The 19,902-nt window shown below is 43.0% G+C and overlaps 1 protein-coding gene across 1 annotated transcript in view; it reads right to left on the bottom strand.

Moving 5' to 3' along the window:
- Positions 1-19,902, bottom strand: part of KIF13B (kinesin family member 13B) — a 187,690-nt gene that overhangs the window by 83,023 nt on the left and 84,765 nt on the right. The window contains exons 12-15 of the mRNA XM_068974383.1: positions 19,216-19,326; positions 13,473-13,607; positions 5,777-5,907; positions 1,133-1,219 (exon numbers count right to left, since the gene is read on the bottom strand). Coding sequence (XP_068830484.1) covers positions 1,133-1,219; positions 5,777-5,907; positions 13,473-13,607; positions 19,216-19,326 — 464 coding nt within the window. The remainder of the gene's footprint in view (positions 1-1,132; positions 1,220-5,776; positions 5,908-13,472; positions 13,608-19,215; positions 19,327-19,902) is intronic.

Genomic DNA, 19,902 nt, shown 5'->3' with positions numbered 1-19,902 from the left:
TTAGGACAGAGGCAAAATGGAAACCCTCACAGCCTCTGGAGAAATGATAAATAAAACATAGAGACATACAAAATCTGTACAGCAAAAGTTGTGAGAGAGAATGATAGAAAAATCAACCTAATCCAAACTATGAAGGCTCTGTACACTAAGCCAAGCAATCTATGCTTGATTTAATTTGAGAAGAAAAAGATACACAACATTTTCCACACACTCTGTAGCCCTCTACTCTCTCAGAAATAATCACGATAGCAGCTGGCCCACCAGCAAAGGACCGAGCTGGATATCTGAAACACAAGTGCCAGTGACAGGCAGGGGAAGAGACCAAGGCTTAAATTTTATCCTCCATCCAGCCCGCTGGTCCTCACCAGCACAACAGCAGTTTTGTATGGGAAAAGATGTCCAGTGCCAGCTCAGACTTTCTCAGCCTCCCTTGTAGCTGAGAGGCAAATTCTAGTAAGTGAGGGGTCAGAGGAAGGTCACTGGGGACTCCAGGGAGACTCCTGCTTCTTCTGCTCAGGAGAGTCAAGGCTAGTCCCACCACCCCTCAACCTTGCCTTCTTCGGGGTGTCTGAGTGCTGCTTTGATGCTTCCCTGTGGTCCTCTTTAGGCCACAGGGAAGAGGCAAGACAATGCCAAGACTTCTGCCCTGACTCTTTCGAGAGCCTGACCCAATGCTAATAACCATCCTCCTTGGGGGTTCCCATTTTGTCAGAGAAAGGAACTGTGTAACCCAGAGTCAAATCTGCCACTGGATGCAGCTGAGAGTATTCCTAAATAAAACATGGGGCTCCTTTCATAGACAAGGAAACTAAAACCACTACTTTTCAAAAATAAAAAAATAAGCATGTCAGAAAAATAATTAATGAATTCTTAGGCCAGATGGCAAAACAATCATCTTCCACTGGGAAACAGAGTTTAAAAATGTGTAACTGAATCAGTATTTCTTCTGAGCCCACTGTTCACGTGTCCCTCAGGCTCAAGCCGTATAGGGAACAAGCATGTGTATACTGAATAAATGTCAACATACATGTGTGCACAAAACAACACATATCTTTACGGCCTGAGGTTTGCTTTTTGATGTGCAGCCCTCTGCTACAGCGCACCTCCCTCCGTAAGAGCATGACCGTCGTACCTGAAGAAGTGGTTGTTCCCCCACAGTATCCTGTCCCCGTGGTGCAGCTGAACAGGACTGGATACAGAGGAGCCATTTACAAATGTTCTGCGGAGAGAAGAGGCCAAACGTGTGAACAATGATTATCACAGCCTCTCCTTCAATTTCTCCAATACAGGAAAGGCAAAATAACCAACTCCCCCAAAATAAAGCGCCCTTGGAGAATTAATCTTTTTATTTCCTTCTTTGCTGATTTACCTAAGATGCCTATGGTACCAAGTGCTGTAGATTATTAACCTCTATTTTTCAAAGTTCTAAATTTGTTGCACAGCATATTAAGGAGTAAACATGGAACCATTGCAGCTGATGATAGAGAGACAGTGGCAGGGTACCCGACAGCTAGGGCAAGCATGTCCAAGCTACACAGACAGAAAAAGCCCGTCAACCAACTAAACTCAGAACTACCTACAGGGGCAGTAATAAGAAATGGGAGCTGCTCAATTCTTAACTTCCCAGAGCACAGAAAAATGCCCATATCCTATCAATACAGAAGAGTTGTAAGGTCCACCGGACTGCTCGCCCTGACAATGGGGTTCAACACAGAAACGGTGGGTAGAAGATTATCAAGGGAAAACTTCAGAGGGGTGGGAACTAAATAGAAAACCACATATACCACTATAAGGCTGGCATTACAGGAATATCTCTGTCGTCACGTCTCTCCCCCGAATGACTCATCTGCTTAGAGGATAAAGGTCTTTAACTTGACATTAAAGGCCGTGCAAAAGGAAACCCTCTTAATCTCCTTCTTTCCCTGTTCCAGTGAATTCTCAACCTCAGAAAAATCAAAAATGGGGGGAGGGTGTTACGCTCTGTCCCCTGAACAATGATTTTCCTTTCCTCCAAAGTGAGGGCTGTCCCACTGCTATAACTGGGAAGAGGGCTCCTGCTCCTCTTCATCCCCCTGAGTCTCAACTCAGTTTGATTCCTCAAAAAGCTGTTTGATTTGTCCAAAGCCCAGTTTGATTTCCACTTCCTCGGTCACTCCAGCCTATATCACCGTAAAATCTTTAAATTCCTAGAGCATTCATCTGGCTTTGCACAGACAGTTATTTTTAACGTACATGCACAGACACAGAACCTTACTCTCCATCTAGACTCCGCTCACCACGTGGGCTTGTGACAGCTTTTGAATATTGGTTTCTGCTGTGCTGGGTCCCCACTGCTGCGAGGGCTTTCTCTGGTTGTGGTGGGCAGGGACTACTCTGTTCTGTGCGTGGGCTTCTCCTCGGGGCGGCTTCTCTTGCTGTGGAGCACAGGCTGTGAGGGCTTCGGCAGGTGCAGCATGGGGGCTCAGCAGTTGCACCTCCCAGACTCTAGAGCACAGGCTCAGTGGCTGTGGCACACGGGCTCAGCTGCCACGTGGGATGTGGAATCTTCCCAGACCAGGGATCGAACCTGTGTCTCCTGCATTGGCAGGTGGATTCTCTACCACTGAGCTACCAGGAAAGCTCCATGTGGGCTTTAAACACTAAAGGCAATTGGTCTCTATGTTCCTATAGTCTGATTTATTCAAAGCATGAGCTCAAAAAATAGGGTTATGACAAGAGGGGGCCTACTGAAATTAGCAGATTTTAGCCTGTATAACACAAATTCCTTAAATACAGTGAGGAGTTTAATTAAAGGCAAACACATATACAGGCTTATTTTCTAAAGCTCCAGCAGTTAATAAATAAAAGCATGACTATAATAACAGTTCTCAAAGTGCGGTCTGCAGGAGGTCCCAAAGATCAAATTTACTTGCGTAACAACACTAACCTGCCATTTTCCACTGCGTTGTCATTTGCGTTGGCAGAGAATAAAACTATTGGTGTTTTTGCACAGATCAAGGCAGTGGCATCAAACCCTTATTAGCAGCCACTGGGTTACTCACTGCTGTGCATTCACAGTTTTTAAAAATGTTTCATTTGAAAAGGTCCCTGATGAAGGAGTAAAAATCAACTGTACTCCAACAAAAAATTTTTTTAATTAAAAAGTAAAAGTAAATTTATGAAGATAAAATTTTTAAATTACTACTTTTGGTAAATCTTGACCCTTGAGTAGTACATAACTTCTTAAAACATTCGCGGTGACGACATGAGAAGCATACGAAGTGCTGTGCTAAAGCATACCAAAGTATGACAACTGTCCTGAGCAAAGACACACACAAAGTGATTTTCTGGCACATTTTCTTGAAAATGAACAAAGGCAGCCTGTCACTTTGACCACAGTAATTGACAGTATTTGTTGTCAAGCTTTCAAGTGAAAATTAGAGTTTCGGGAAATTTGTGTCAATGTCCTCCAACCAAAGACCACCAGGAACACTCCCGTAGTTGAGACAGTTAGGTTTATCACTCATACCAAGGGAGAAGTCACCACAGGAAGCCTGGGGGTGTCAGCAAAGGGAAAATGGGGATGGGGGGGTGTTGCTGCAAGGAATGGGCTTCAGCTGGACAACCTAGGCGATGGTCTGAGGAGGTGGGAGTCCTGTATATATTGGATGCTGTCGGAGAGCAGGACTAATTCTATGGTTGGGTTTGTCAAAAATCTTATTCACAGAGGGAGACGAAAATGAAGTTGTAATTGGTAAAGAAACAGTCACTCACATTGACTGAGAGAAGGTGTCTGGTATTTTGGGTGTGGCATAGTGACCGTGGGCTTCCCAGGGGACTCTAGTGATAAAGAATCTTCCTGCCAATGCAGGGGACGCAAAAAGACACGAGCTCAGTCCCTGGGTCAGAAAGATAACCTGCAGGAAGAAATGGCAACCTGCTCTAGTACTCTTGCCTAGAAAATTCTATGAACAAGAGGAACCTGGAGGGATATAGTCCATGGGGTCGCAAAGAGAGAGACATGACTGAGTGAGCACACAGTGACCTTGGTTTTTGTCTCTGCTGAGACAAAATTATTATATGACCTGTTTCATCTTATTCTGTCACAGCCTCAGAGTAACCTTCCCTGGGGTTGGTGTCTGTGAGATTATTTAATGGGAGAATAGCATGCCTGTGCCAAGCCAGGTTATGCTCTTTTTTTTCTTCCTCATTTGCATCCTTCACCATGAGCTTGATAGCTTCCAAACATTTAAAGACTTTATGGGTGAAATCAGTGATGATATTAATGATTTTTTTATATGATGATGAATCAGCATTCAGAAGATCAGTATATCAACTAACCATCATGTATAATAGTTATGTAGACAGTTACACAACAGGACAATAACAATCTTAAAGCTGAAGGAGACAAACCGACAGATACTTAGTCTGTATAATGTTATGCCTTTTCATTACTTATTAAGTGCTTGTATTATCAGTCTGGTGCGTGTGCTCAATAGTGTTCAACCCCATGGACTATATAGCCCACCAGGCTCCTCTATCCATGGAATTTTTCAGGCAAGAATACTGGAGTAGGTTGCCGTTTCGCCCTCTAATATTAGTCTGACATTACGTGATAAGGGTAGAAAACCAAAAAACAAAGGTCCTCGTCCTCAAAGGACCCCCAGCCCCATGTGGTAACAGCGGCGAGCAGCTCACAAGAACACTGCGTGAAGTGCTAACAGGACAGGAAGCACAGGGTGCCCTAGGAACGCACGCTGGGGGGCCCTTATTTCAGACTCAAGTAGATAATGACAGAGCTTAACCTGGAAGGTCAAACAGGAGTTAGCTGGCCAGAGGAACGGCAGGTGCAGAGAAGCGGAGATAAACAGGAGGGGCGTAAAGGCCTTTGTATCAAGAAGACCCAGAAGCCATCTGGCTGCACGCAGCATGGACCAGAAAGAAGACCAGGCTGCTGGCAGGGATTCCAATCAGGATTTGACTGGGGGGCAGGGAGGAATTCCCTGATGGTCTAATGGTTAGGACTCTGCACTTCCACTTCCTGGGGCCTCGGTTCGATCCCTTATCGGTAAATCAGGATACCACAAATCACACACAGCATGGCAAAAAAAAAAAAACAAGATTTGATGATGGAGGCCTCATTTAAATGAGGTGACGTTGGTATCTACAGAGAGGAAGGATGGGTTTAACCGATATTAGAAAGTTAACCTAGAGCCTGTTACACAGAGTGAAGCATGTCAGAAAAACAAATACTGCACATTAACACACATGTATGGAATCTAGAAAAATGGTACTGATGAACCTATTTGCAGGGCGGCAGTGGAGACACAGACAGCAAACAGGCTTGTGGCCACAGCGTGGGAAGGAGAGGAGGGCCAAACTGAGAGAGTAGCGTTGAAACACACACATTACCACGTGTAAAACAGACCACTAGTGGGCAGCTGCTGCGGAACATGGGGAGCTCAGCTCCACGGCCCATGACAGCCGAGAGGGGCGGGCTGGGGTAGGGCGCACGCAGAAAGCTCAAGGAGGAGTGGACATATGTATACTTATGGCTGATTCACCTTGTTGTATGGCAGAAACCCACACAACACTGTAAAGCAATTTTTCTCCAGTTAAAAATAAATGTGAAAAAAGAAACGAAAAGTTAACTATTAAGGACTTGGTAACTAACTATCTTCATTAAGTGGACGTAAAAGCCAAAAACAAGGCCAAACGACCTTATACCACCCTCAGTTAGTGTACTTTCTTCATCTTAAAAATTACTGTGACATTAACACTAAATAAAGTACATTACCTGGTGTTCTTCTGAGGAGTCAGCATAACCTGGCCTTCTGGTGTGATGTCTATGATACAATGTTCAGGAAGAATTCCCATGCCACACAGCTGGATATCTTGGGAATTTGCTGAACCTATCAGTGTATGTTCCTATAAAAGAATCAAATTCACTGATTAATACTGCATTCTTGCACGTACACAAACTGAAACTGTCTACTCTCAGCTCTAGTATATTACCTTAAACTCTCAGCTCTCTACCCATGACCTTAGCTAAAAGATTTTTAAAGCAAATAGAATAGTAGGGGGAATTCCTGGCTTTCTCTTAAATTTATTATACAAGTTGCATTTCCTTATAAGGAATAAGGCACTGAATTGAGTTACATAACTTTTAAACCTAAAAACTACAGGCTTATGTTAATGGCTATACTATATTCTTTATTTTCCACTGCAATCTTGATTCAAAATATTCTATCCTACTTCAAAGCCTGAACCAAGTATCAATTCAATGCAGTTCCTCAGTCGTGTTTGACTCTTTGCAACCCCTTGAACTAGAGCACGCCAGGCTTCCCTGTCCATCACCAACTTCCAGAGCTTGCTCAAATTCATGTCCACTGAGTCAGGGATACTGAAGCCGAAGCTCTAGTACTTTGACCACCTCATGTGAAGACCTGACTCACTGGAGAAGACCCTGATGCTTGGAAAGATTGAACGCAGGAGGAGGAGATGACAAAGGATGTGTCAATGAGGTACCAAAACTACAGATCTGAAGACTACAGTTACCCAAGTTGTACATCACCTACCTGGTCCCAATCAAGATGAATCGACAAAGATAAAGAGCTATTCAAAGCTATTCAAATAAAGTTTGAATTATTTTTTAAAATCACATGGTCTCCCAAGACCTCATAAAAGATACGGCAGACGGCAGATGCGTTCTTCTTACCGAATACCCCCAACTTCTCAATTCTCTAAGCCCCAACCACCAGGGTCACTTTTTGGCAAGTAACTGAAAAAAAAAAACGGACATAAAAATCGAGCCCCCTCTTCTGTGCTTCAACTTTTGACTGCACTTAAATGCTGATATGACTGGGATCTGTTCCTAAGCCCACTGCTCCTACACATCTACTCAGGGGTCAGACGTGAAATATTTTAGGCTCTGTGAGTCATACACAATCACTCAATTCTGTCACATAGTGTGAAAGCAGCCAGGCAATACACAAAAGCACACGTATGGCTATTTCCCCAAAAATTTACCTATGAGCACTGAAATCTGAATGTCATACAGTTTTCACATGTCCAGAATGTTATGACTCTTTTGATTTTTTCCCCCAACCGTTTAAAAAATGCAAACACTACTCGTGGCTCCTGAGTCATAAGAAAACAAGCAGGGGGCAAGATTTAACCCATGGAAGTAAGTTGCTAACCACTGGCCACAATGATCTCATCCAGCCCAACAGGCTTTAAATACATATCAATGTCTCTGCCTATCTATCCAAAACCACCACCCAGGAACTACAGACTTTAGTTCCACCATTTTCCCACCTCCACCACCTCTGTCCTAGTCGCAGGCACCATTATTTCTTGCCCACTTGGTACAATTTGGATGTCTAACGAAATTTCAAAGTTAAAGGGCCAAAGCAGAACTTTTGCTTCCACCCCTCCCCACTCCATTGAGTGTATTCCCTTCCCCAATACCAAGGGCCCGACCACCACCCAGCTGCTCAAGTGAAAAAGCTCAGATGGTGTCCTGCAGTCTTCTGTCTTACCAGCCTACTTCCAGCCCCAAGTCAATCACAAAATCCTCTCAGACGCTCCCTCTGACACGTATCAAGACTCAGCTCCCTTCCCACCTCCACTATCACATCCTAGTCTCTGGCCTGGGTGAATATCGTGCTGTTGTTGTTGAGTCGCTAAGTTGTGTCTAAGTCTTGGCGACACGGATGGTAGCCTGCCAGGCTCCTCTGTCCGTGAGATTTCCCAGGCAAGAATACTGGCGTTGGTTCATACTTCCTTCTCCAGGGGACCGTCTCGACTCAGGGGTGAAACCTGAGTCTCTTGCACTGACAGGCAAATTCTTTGCTGCTGAGCCACCAGGGAAGCCCAGGCCTTCTATTGCTTCTCCACTTCCTTCCCATCGCAGCCCACCTACTTCCACCATCAAGAGCTGATCACACAATCCCCCTACTGAGAATCATCTAGTGGCTTCCCTTTGAACTTGTACGAAGTTCAAATTCTCACCCAGGCTACAAACCTTCTGCGATCTGGCCCCTAGCTGCTACTTCTACCCCAGGTCCCGGCACTGCCTCTCCTGGAGCATGACCCACCCACACAGCCCTTTCACCATTCTTTGAGCACACTGACCACTTCCTCTGCCTGAACAGTTCCTCCCCTGATCGTCATATTGGTAATTTCTGATCATTTCTACCTCAGCTTTTAAGGGCACATCCTCAGAGAGGTGTATACGGAGCACAATGAGAAAGAACCACCATCTTACTCTCATGCCTGACTTCCTTACATAGCACTGACTGTGGGTTTACTGTCCATCTCCACAGCTAGCATGGAGACGCTGAGACAGCAGAGGGCAGCCTGTCCTGCAACCTACCGCCTCACCACTATATTCCAAGCATGTAACACAGGCCTGCTACACTGAGCCATTAAGTAAAAACAAAAGAAAGATAAATGAACAACCATTTCCCTTAGCATTCCCCTCGGATTCAGAGGAAAGTGATTCTCTCCTCCTTTGTCCACAGCCCGCTAATTACACTCTTGGTTCCAATTCTTCCCATCTCTTCTGGGATCCCAGTCTAATAAAAAGGCCTCTTCCCTTCCATTATTTTCACTTTCCCTCTTCTGGGGGTTTCTTCTCTCAAGTGCACTGCAATGGGGTTTCCAAGGAAACAAAGAGCTGGGATCAGAATTGCATTCTGGTATCTGGTTCAGTCCTCAGGGAATATGTATGAGAAACACAGGGACACTCCCGGCCAATGTCTACTCCTCGATTTTGGCTGGGGCTAATCCCTGGTCTCCTAATCCAGAGACCGGGGCTTGACCAGGTGTCAACTACGAGGAATGCTTTAGTGACGTTCAGTAGCAGGCCAAAGGAATCCGTTCCACACCCATCTCCCATCTTTCCTCTCTGTCTTAACACACCCACTACAAGGTGGAGAGAAGTTCCAAAGGGAGAAACAAAGAGAGTCCAAAGAGCAAAAGAGCCCAGGATCGCCTGAAAAAACAAAGACCCCACCCCACCCCTGGCAAAGCCCTTCAGTCAGTCGCTCAGTCGTGTCGACTCTTTGCGACCCCATGAATTGCAGCACGCCAGGCCTCCCTGTCCACCACCAACTCCCAGAGTTCACCCAAACTTATGTCCATCGAGTCAGTGATGCCATCCATCCATCTCATCCTCTGCCATCCCCTTCTTCTCCTGCCCCCAATGCCTCCCAGCACCAGTCTTTTCCAAAGACCCAAAGGCTATTTATACATACAATCCCTTTCCTCCTCCCATGAGAAATCCCAGCAGGAATCCTAACTGTGACTGTGGAAGCCTTTTCGTCCTTGGGGGTTGAAATGCAGAGAAAGCTCTGAACTACCCCCTAGACTGCAGTGTGCAGTAGAACCACCTCCAACTGCCACACTCCTAGACTGCACTCGGGTTCACGCGCATGTCTCTGCCCCTGCTTTTGTTCTCTTTGCCAAAATGCTCTCTTTAATACCTTCAGTACTTACTTCTGACCTCTTCCTCTCCTCACAGGTTTCACTAGTAGCGTACACTGACTTCTCCCTTCTCTGAACCCCCAGCTACATCTAGAGATAGCACCTCAATTTACTATCATATAAGTGTTGTTTTCCTGCTATTTAGGCAGCAACCTATACAGGACTCCTGCATCTTCAACAACAAGCATAGCCCATGATACACAGGGGATGCTGCTAAGTGTCAGGCGATAAACTGAATTAAAAACAAAAACTATCAGAGGTGAAATACTAAATAGCAAAGCTGTTGTGCTAGGTTGCTTCAGTCGTGTCTGACTCTTTGCAACTCCATGGACATAGCCTGCCAAGCTCCCGTCCATGGGATTCTCCAGGCAAGAATACTGGAGTGGGTTGTCATTTCCTTTTCCAGGGGATCTTCCCAACCCAGGGACGGAACCCGGGTCTCCTGCACTTCAGGCAGAATCTTTACCAGTGAGCCACCAGGGAAGCCCCCAAACAGCAATGGTCTAATCCAAATTCTAGAAGGAAAACTATTTCTTTTTTCAACAAATATTACATTTAGGTAGGCATTGTGCCACTAGAGATAAAAGACATGCATGATCCCAGATATACAGTTTACATTATAAATGCCGACTTAAGTGTCTCATTTGAGGTCACAATCCCTTTGATCAACGAAGTCTGAAGAGAGAGAGGCAGAGAGTGACATACTTCACAGGAAGGCTCTTCCCACCCCGTGAGCTGGAAGAACAGCACATGGACGCTCTGTACGGTCGCTCAGCCTTATCAGGCAGGCCTCGCTTTGCAGAAAAAGGCAGGACTGTGAAAAATAAGTGAGCAAGGCGATCTTAAGCATCCATGGGGAAAACGGCAATCATTCTGTGACAATTAAAACTGTAAAAACATGCAGAATTCTCTTACTGCTATAATGAAGAGGGAAATGAAAAAACAATGAAACTAATATTTATTTAGTACGTGTCACTTAGAATATTAGAAACACTAAAATTGAAAGCATTTTATTTCTTTGTTAAACGCTGATCGAGGGCCTCCCTGGTGGCTCAGTGGTAAAGCGTCCACCTGCCAATGCAGGAGACACAGGTCTGATCCCTGATCTAAGAAGATCCCACATGCCTGGGAGCAACTAAGCCCATGAGCCGCAACTACTGAGCCCGTGCTCTAGAGTCCACGCACTGCGACAAAAGAAGCCGGCACAACGAAAGCCAGTGTGCCCCAGCCAGAGGGCAGCTCCTGCCCGCTGCAACTAGAGAAAAGAGCCCAGCAGCAATGGCCCAGTACAGCCAAGAGTGAGCAGACAAACCAACAACAACCACCTATATATATATACACACATATAAGGCTTACTGAGTGTAGCTGGAATAGTGCTTGCCTTTTCCTTTTCAACATATAACTGACAACATGGAGTGAGGATACTTTCCACACCTTGGTGAACCACCATACTCCTTCATGCCTCTATCACTTTATCCTTTGAGCTTTCAATGTTGCGAAGTATCTCCAAGAGTTCCTCTCACGTGACGTGCTCTTTGGTTTAAGCCTAACCCTTCGCGACATCTGCATTCTTCTCGTCACAACCACTTTCCTCATTTACATCCGTAAGTTCACCTTCGCTAACTTCCTCTGGCTGCGCATCTAGAATCGCATGAATGACCGCAGTGTCAACATTATTTCTTAAATCGAGTCAGCTGGAATTTGTGAAGGCTGGAACCATGCCACACAAGAGCTGCCTGTCTATACAACTAAGATGCAAAAAGACCCCATGAGTTACGTTCTGCTTAGAGTCTGGCCACCATACCTTGCTTCTGCCAGTTCTAGACAGAACAGAAAAACAGAGGATTCTATTCTGGAAGAGAACCATTCAACTTGGAAGTAGAAAGAATGTTAGAGGTAATTTAATCCAGTGGCCTCACTTTACAGACGGGGCGCTCAAAGTCACCCAGTGATGTGAAGTCATCTGCCCAGCATCTACACTGACATGGGAATGTGACAGCAGAGAAACAAAAACCACTCGGCCTCTGAATTCCTCTCCCACATCGTGGTGTCACTCTACTGAAGCAGAACTGTTCTTGGATGGAGGTCATCCTTTTGAATGTGCTTTGTCATGAATATACTCTCATCATGAGTTCAGCCTGGGCAGTAAGAAACCAACACTGCCTCAGACTTTGCCAAAGCAGGGTTGACCGCACAGTCTGAATCAGAGAGTCCCAACACCTCTTCACAAGATGGCCAGAAATATTTTGACTGCCCTCCAACAGTCTTTAAATAGTTTCTTTGTGTAATTTTTTTAGTGAAGAAACAGATAGGAATTGGGTTTTTTTTTTTCATATTGAGTGTACGTGTTTGTGTGTTCTAATTTGAACTTCATCACGTCAGAAGAGAAAAAGAACTCACAGTTCTGAAGATCTAAAGGGCAAAATACTTAAGTCCCATACGAATACTGCATCTCTCCTGAAGCCTGAGTATCCCCAGCTGAAATTCTAACACAAAAAGCTGCCAACACTGTTAGAAGCATAGCGAGAGATGTGCTAACCCGTCCTTCTTTCCCAAAGGACAAGGGTAATATAACAAAGTACCAGACGGTCAAGTGAGAAACTGGTATGTGGGATAATGTATATGTCAGTAGGGCTTCCATTTATAAAATGCTTCTATAGGTCAACTCCCATTTAAGCCTCCAAGAAGTCTGTGAGGTAGCCAGACAGAGAAAACTTCCATTTATAGAGGAGGAATCTGTAGACTGTGGGGGTAAAGGCCTTGAGAGAAAAACATCCGTCAAGCAAGAAGTGCTGGAGCAGAAACTCGGTGCGTCTCCCTCCCACCCCTGCTCTGACCCACTGCCCACAGCACCTGAGCACGCTCACGTGAGCGTATGCATTAGAGACACAATTTAATGCACAGAGTAATAAAGCCTGATACAAGTTACTTAAGAATAGCAGGGCCTTATCAAAACACTACAAAGCAATTACCCCAGGTATGTCTGATAAAAACTGGGAAACCAGCCAACGTATCATGAATTCTTCAGTCTCTTTAGAAATGAAAGGACACAAATCTCTAACTCTCACAGTGCTTCCAACTGTACCAGCTCATATCTTTGCTGTCCCAGTCACTAACTCAGTTAAACCCTCAGAGATAGTTCCTGTATTAGGAGAGGAAAATTCTCCACCTAGTATTTATTAACTGCATGTCAGAGTAACTCATCTATCTTCTGGGCTTGGCAATTTTGGTGAACACCTCATAATTTCTATAGTGTCTGATTCATGTTTAACCTGAAGCTGTCTCATCTTCCTGCTATGTCCAACAACCTATATAGCTTTCAATGTATATGACTATATACATATATAGAATGTATATAGATTTCAATGTATATTTGGTTTCTTCTGCTCCAGGCTCTGACCCTCTCAGCCTCTAAGTGACTTACTCTTCTTTTTGTAAACTGACAATCCAAAATGTTTAACTTTCCTAAGAGTTAATTTTTAACTTTCCTAAGAGTTACTGGAAACAGAATTTCAAGTCAAGTGGTCCTAACGACTTTTTTTTTTTTTTTACTTTATTTTACTTACAATACTGTATTGAAGAACATTTCCTCTCACAAACCAGGACCACTCACCAAAAGGTGTGCTGCACAGAAACCACAGAGCTTTAGCGCCGATGAAACCATCTAGCCTACAGGTCGCTCTGCAAGCTCAAGCTAGCTACTTAACTCCTCGCTTTAATCACACTAAAGGACAGAAGTCAAGCTACCTAATTTGTTGGAGTTAACATCAGAATACCATTTTTCACATTTACTAGGTTGAAAAATATATTTACATCACTCAAAGACGAAAAAGAGACTGGTCTCAGAAACCCAGGATTTTTCTACACACCAGCTGAAGCAAACAAAAACAGTTTGCTAACTCCTTCTCTTTGAATATGCATGTCTCTCCAAGTGTAAAGAAAGGATACTGGGAAATACTGCTCCATTTCACGGCGGAAAACAGCAGACAAGCCTACAACTTCACCTTTAAGTAATAAACCAGAAGTTCATTCAGAGCAGGATCAGCATTCAGATTAACGAGGAAACATTTATCATCCCCAACTTTAATTCCAGATGACTGAAGAGATATTCCAAGACTCTCAAGCTGTTTCTGTCGCTCCTGTAAACACATTAGAGAAGTATTAATTCCAAAGCTATTGAGGCAGCAAGCTATAAAACTTTATATATGACGGTAATTATTAAATTATTAAATAACTTTATAACTCAAATATGTTTTCTTAGGACTTGGTATCATATAGATGACTGCATTTGCCCTCTTTCTAACCTATATAAACTCTATAGCTGAGAATGAGAACAAACTCTAATGTTGCTTTGTTAAGGAAAACTCTTATTAATTTCAAAAGTAAAGCCATTACAAATCACCACCAAATATACTAAGCTCTCACTTTTCATTCTTGAAAATAGCTAACATCCTGAATTCACCTTTCTCATTCAATTCTTTATATATGAGCAAATGTAAGTGTTTTCTATTCAACTGTGATCTTCCTAAAAAGCCAAGTATTTAATACACTTGGCAGGTCCCCAGCGAGGATGAAGGCCGAACTCCCTCAAAGCCACAGGCCCCTCAGTCTGACCCACTGACTCCACTGTCATGTCCGGTCACCCCTCGACTATACGTACTTAATGGGGCATCTTCCAGGACCCTAAAGTCTCAACAACGCTCTCCCTAGCTTAAGGGGTTTTACACCTATTCCTCCTAGCTGAAGCACATCTGTTCTCAAACCTGGTAACTTCTTACTCCATTTCTCTGTGAGGGCAGGGACTCTGAATCCCCACTGGGGATTCCTAGCACCTCGCACAGTGCATAACACACAAGAGCACTCAAATCGCCAGTGTTGTGAATTTTTCAAAATAAAATCTGCATATTCAGGAAAGCCCTATTTGCAAAAAAACATGGACCTTTCCTTTCTGTGCCTGCATGTCTCTGAATTCACACAACATGCATGTATGCACATCGGGAGATACGTGTGCCTCCTGCAACCGAGGCTGTTGTGAACGCACACAGACCAGGGCAGGGCAGGGTGTCCGACTGCGCGTACACAGCAATAGGGATAAGTCATTAAGAGCCTCTGATTCTGACAAAAGGCAAGGCAAGCTGTGTTATTTAACTAGTGCCACACAGTAAGGCTGCGGGATGATTAAACTGCAGGCTTAGAATTTTCCTATTCTAGGCACAACCTCCTAATTTATACAGCCACTGCAACCCAAACAATCTCTCCTAGAATACTACTGCAAAGGTAGGGAATGGGCTATTTTGGTTCTGGGTCTTTGAATTGAGTCTCTTTTCTAACAAAAAAAACATTATTGGGTTCTTTCAGAAGTTCTGAGTCATTTAACACTAGCCATTAGTTTTCATCACTCTATCCAAAGAAATTATTATTCTTGATAAAGAACCATGTTCCTAAAGCGAAGAAAGCAAATCTAATATAGCTTGTATAGTCCCTTCTGAGGGATACTTCTTTTAAATACATGAGGATATCTGTGTGATTAAAAAATAATTCCAATAATGAGAAGAAACATTTCTTTGTAAAAATATCTTTTTGTAAACTACAAATGAAGTAGGTAGACAGTCATGAACTAACATTAAATTTAAAATGCAGGGTATAACTAGTACATCGATCTATGCACTGGAAGAAACCACAAAGATATTAACAGTACCTTTCTCTGGATGACTGAATCAGTTAAACTTTCTTCATAATCTTTCTGTATTTTCTATAAGTAAATACTACTTTTGCAACACAACAGTTCCTTTTACTTACATTCTTCTTAGGACTCTAGTCATTTAATTTTAAATTTATTTATTTTTTAATTGGAGGATAATTGCTTTACAGTATTGTATCGGTTTCTGCCAAACATCAACATGAATCAGCCATAGGTATACATATGTCCCCTCTTCTTAAACCTCAGTGCCATCTCCCCTCCACATCCCTCCCCTCTAGGTTGAGAGAACTCTGGTTTGACTTCCCTGAAAGTCACTCAGTCGTGTCCAACTCTTTGTGACCCCATGGACTAAACAGTCCACGGAATTCTCCAGGCCAGGATACTGGAGTGGGTAGCCTTTCCCTTCTCCTGGGGATCTTCCCAACCCAGGGATCGAAGCCAGGTCCCCACACTGCAGGCAGATTCTTTACCAGCTGAGCCACAAGGCAAGCCCTGAGTTCCCAGCAGACTCTAGCAATTTTCACTATGGAAATAATTATAAATTTAGAAGAAATTTCATTACTGTCATCTAGTAGCAAAATTTTCATTCATAGAGAGGCAAAGGTAAGCCAGAAAAAGAATGTACGACTTAACAAAAATAAAGTCACTCAAGAGTAAGAGAAAAGACAGGACTTAAATGAGATAATTGAGTAAACTACTGCTTTACCCTACTTCCTTAAGCATTTTCCTATCTTTTGAGACTTTATAACAGTAGAAATACTATACAATTTTTGTTTAAACTGAAGGGCACAACATTGAAAACCCATCAATTCACTTGTTACATCTACCACCAAAAAACAGACTCTAGGTTTTTAATTATTAATAAACTATAAAAGTTTGCAACATCTAAGAGTCAGTTCCAAGAATAAACAAGTATTATATGATCAAATATAGTGACATTTACTATGTATTGCTTCTGATATCAGAGACTAGTTAACTTTTTCTATAAAATGTCAAACACTAAATCTTTTAGTCATCTGGGTCCAGTGGTCTCTGTCATAACTATTCAGCTCTGCTAACGCCATAAAAAATACTAAAACAAATAAGCATGGCCCATTCCAATAAAACCAGTTACGGAGAGAAGGGACAGGCCAGGTTTTGCCCGAGGGCTTAGTTTCCTAGCCCCTGATCTGTCTCACTTAAGTGCACACTTCTTTACTGAGAACAGAAAAGACGGAAATTAAAGAATGTGGTACCACAGATATGGCACTGAGCTGAGAAATTAGTCAACTCTGAGTTCAAATTATTTAATCAAAAACATTACTGAGCACATACTTTCAAAACTAGGAGGAGGACTTCTTTGGTGGTCCCGTGACTAGGCTCGGTGCTTCCAGTGCAGGGGACCCAGGTTCAATCCCTGGCTGGGGAACTAGACCCCACGTCTACTACTAAGGATCCCGTGTGCTGCAACTAAGACCCGGCTGAGCCAAATAAATGAATATAAATATTAAAAGGAAAAAATGAAAAGATATGGCTTTTTTCCTTGAGAACTTTATAAACTCATTAGGTAATAAAAGTATACCCACAAAAAACTGAACAGTAAATAAAGCATCACATGACTCAAGAGTCAAGAGAGTACAGCTAGGTTCCACAGGATTCGATGTCAGGATTAAGCTCTGGGGGCTGGCATGCCAGACGCAGAGGCCCCAGAGCACAGAGGCTGGCTTGGAACAGACTCCCAGAAAGTTCTTACCAAGAGAAGTCCGTTTGACTCAGTTCACCCAGATTTCCCCAAAGTTACCTGACCGTGCACCACTTCTTTTCTCCTCCAAAGATGTATTAACAGCCGGTGGATATGCTGCCAGAAATACATTTTAGGGAAAGCTAGTCTGTACAGCAAAGAGGTTGCTGACCAATAAACCAGTGACAGAGAGAAGACAGCTGGAAGCACTGAAGCCAGGCAAGATGAGGTGTTGAATGCGGTGTTCGATAAAAACCAGGCGGTCTGCAAAAGGGGCATCTGACAGTGGGAGAGGACACTCAGGGAAGGAAAGATGCCACAGGAAAGCTGCCCCCCACCGCCCTGTCACTTAGACCCACTCTGCTGTGTGTCAGAGCAGGCAACCCAAGTACGACAGCACTTCAGAGTCAAGGTCTTACTTCCAGAGGAGCTCAAAATGGCTCGCATCCATTAGTCCCAAATCGGACAATTATCAGAATGACCTTAACCTATGACAAACAAAGTCAAACATGTAATGAGAAATAAAGCTCAGACACTGGTGTATTCTCTGGGTAATGTGAGGGATGTGCTTTCCAATAACCCAGTGCAGGGATACAGATAAAACAAGACTGGTCATATGTTGGCCTTCAATGAAACTGGGTAATGGCTATGTGTGGGTTTGTTCTACTCATGTTTTCATCTGTTTTGAAAAGGACTGTAACAAAAATGTTTAAAAATCAACTTAAATCCTAGTGTGCACTAATACAAATCTAACATCCTCTGTATGCTACATAATAGCAGTGCTGTCCTACAACATCTAATCTATCCATTGATTCTGGAGAGCACCCTGAGAGATGGGATTTACTGCGTAATGAAAGGAGCAGCAGTTCTACACATGCATGAATACCAGGAACAGTGAACACTAGAGATTCTCCAACTTTAGAAAAGGAAGGGAGGAGGCAGGGGTGACTTTAAATATCTAGGTAATAACAGGCCCTATTTTGCAGGGCTATTGGGAGGATTAAATAAAATACTGTATTTAAGAGTGCTTAGTCAACATTATTAATCGACTACACCCCAATACAAAATTAAAAAAAAAAAGATTTTAAGTGCTTAGTGTCAGGTGCAACATGTAAGTGTACTCAATAAGTGCTGGTTATTATTGCTATTATTAGTTACTGTGCCTAAGTGGGCTTATTCTCTTAGCTTTGGAAGAACAAACTAAGGCCAGTGAGCAAAAATGGAAGAATACAAGATTTCGGTTAAATAGCTACTATTATCAGAGTTGCCCAACCATGAAATGATTGTCCAATGTAGTACTGTGTTCCACATTATCATATATATTAATATTTTTTAAACAGGCTAAATAAGCCTCTAACAGGAAAGCCATAGAGCAAATCTTTACTAAGCAGAGACTTGGACATTTTAGGATCTTCTCCAAACACTAATATTCCCACTGAGATATTTCACAGCTCTATATTAAATGGTCTAAAAGTGAGACACAGTCACTTGGGACTTAGGTACTTCATTGTTACTTTTTACTGACTTGTCATATGGAAGGAAGCAAGAGGCTCACAGCCTAAATATCCGCTACTAATAATTTTGTAGCTGGGTAAGTTTCTGAGGTTTGCAAAGCATTTAACAGAATTGGGTGTTCACAGCCAGTGGCTAGTTATATCATTTAAAAAATTTTATGGCCCTACAAATGTATTTCTTACATAATGAATACTCAACTAACTATAGTTATGTTTTCCTTAAACTTCAAATTAACTCTGTTAAAGTACAGACTCCTGGATTTAGGTCTTATTTAAATCAATCTGGGACTTCCTTGGTGATCCAGTGGCTAAGACTCTGCCCTCCCAATACAGGGGACGTGGTTTCAACCCCTGGTCAGGGAACTACATTCTACAAGCCACAACTAAAGATCCTGCATGCTGCCACAAAAACTCAGCGAAGCCAAACAGCTCTTTTTTTTTAATAAACAAATCTGAATTGCTAGATTTGCTACATTCAAAGCTAAAAGTCAAACATACATTACCATATATAAAATAGATAGCCAATGGGAATTCACTGTATGATTCAGGGAACTCAAGCCTGATGCTCTGTAACAACCCAGAGGGGTGAGATGAGGAGGCAGATGGGAGGGAGGTTTAAGAGGGAGGGGACATATGTATACCTATGGCTGATTGATGCTGATGTTTGGCAGAAACCAACACGATACTGAAAAGCAATTATCCTTCAATTAAAAATAAATAAACATTTTTTAAAAGGGAACCAGAAATATGCTCAGCACTGCACTGCGCAAGCTGCCACAAGGCTGCTCTCCCCTTAAGGAGGAATCACGAACCTGGGCAATCTCCTCGGTTTTCCTTAGTTTCTCCTCCCAGGTCACAGTCATTTCCTGGATTAGCTTCTCTGACTCTTCCAGTCGGTCTTTCAGCTCTGGAGATTTCATTGCCTACAAGCAAAATGTTTATTTCATGAAATGTGTGTACGAGGTCCTGGAAAAAGGACATCTTCACTAAACCCAAGAGGACAAGAGGAACAATGTGCCTCCTCGAAGCTCTACAGCTCGCTGAGGCTCCCGTCCCACCTAAGACACAAGGACTGTCACTCACCCACAGCATCCAGACTACGAGGGTCCCACAGACTCATCCAGTTATCCAGTGGGCTTGAAGGAAGACTTAACTTTTTCCTTTTCCTCTAACCTATTGCTACTTTGAGGTCTAACTACAATCAGGGAGATAAAGAGTTCAAACTATCAAGGACTTTTTTTTTTTAATCCCAGTAGGTCTAGACTCAAGACACATGATTCATCCTAGTCTTCACTGATGACTTTGGGTATGTATTCAAGGATACACAGCCTAAACACGTACATGCTACAAACTGGATGGCATTATTATACCAGGAAGACAGACAAAGTTTCAAAGCATCTTGATGAATTGTAAAATTATTCCTATAAAAACAGAGTAAGATTCAACAGGCAAAAAATACAATCAAGATAATTATTTTGACCACATAATTTACTGATGGT

This window comes from Capricornis sumatraensis, chromosome 6 (assembly GCF_032405125.1).
Source record: "Capricornis sumatraensis isolate serow.1 chromosome 6, serow.2, whole genome shotgun sequence".
NCBI classification, from domain to species: Eukaryota; Metazoa; Chordata; class Mammalia; order Artiodactyla; family Bovidae; genus Capricornis; species Capricornis sumatraensis.
This window is presented reverse-complemented; position numbering and strand designations above follow the sequence as displayed.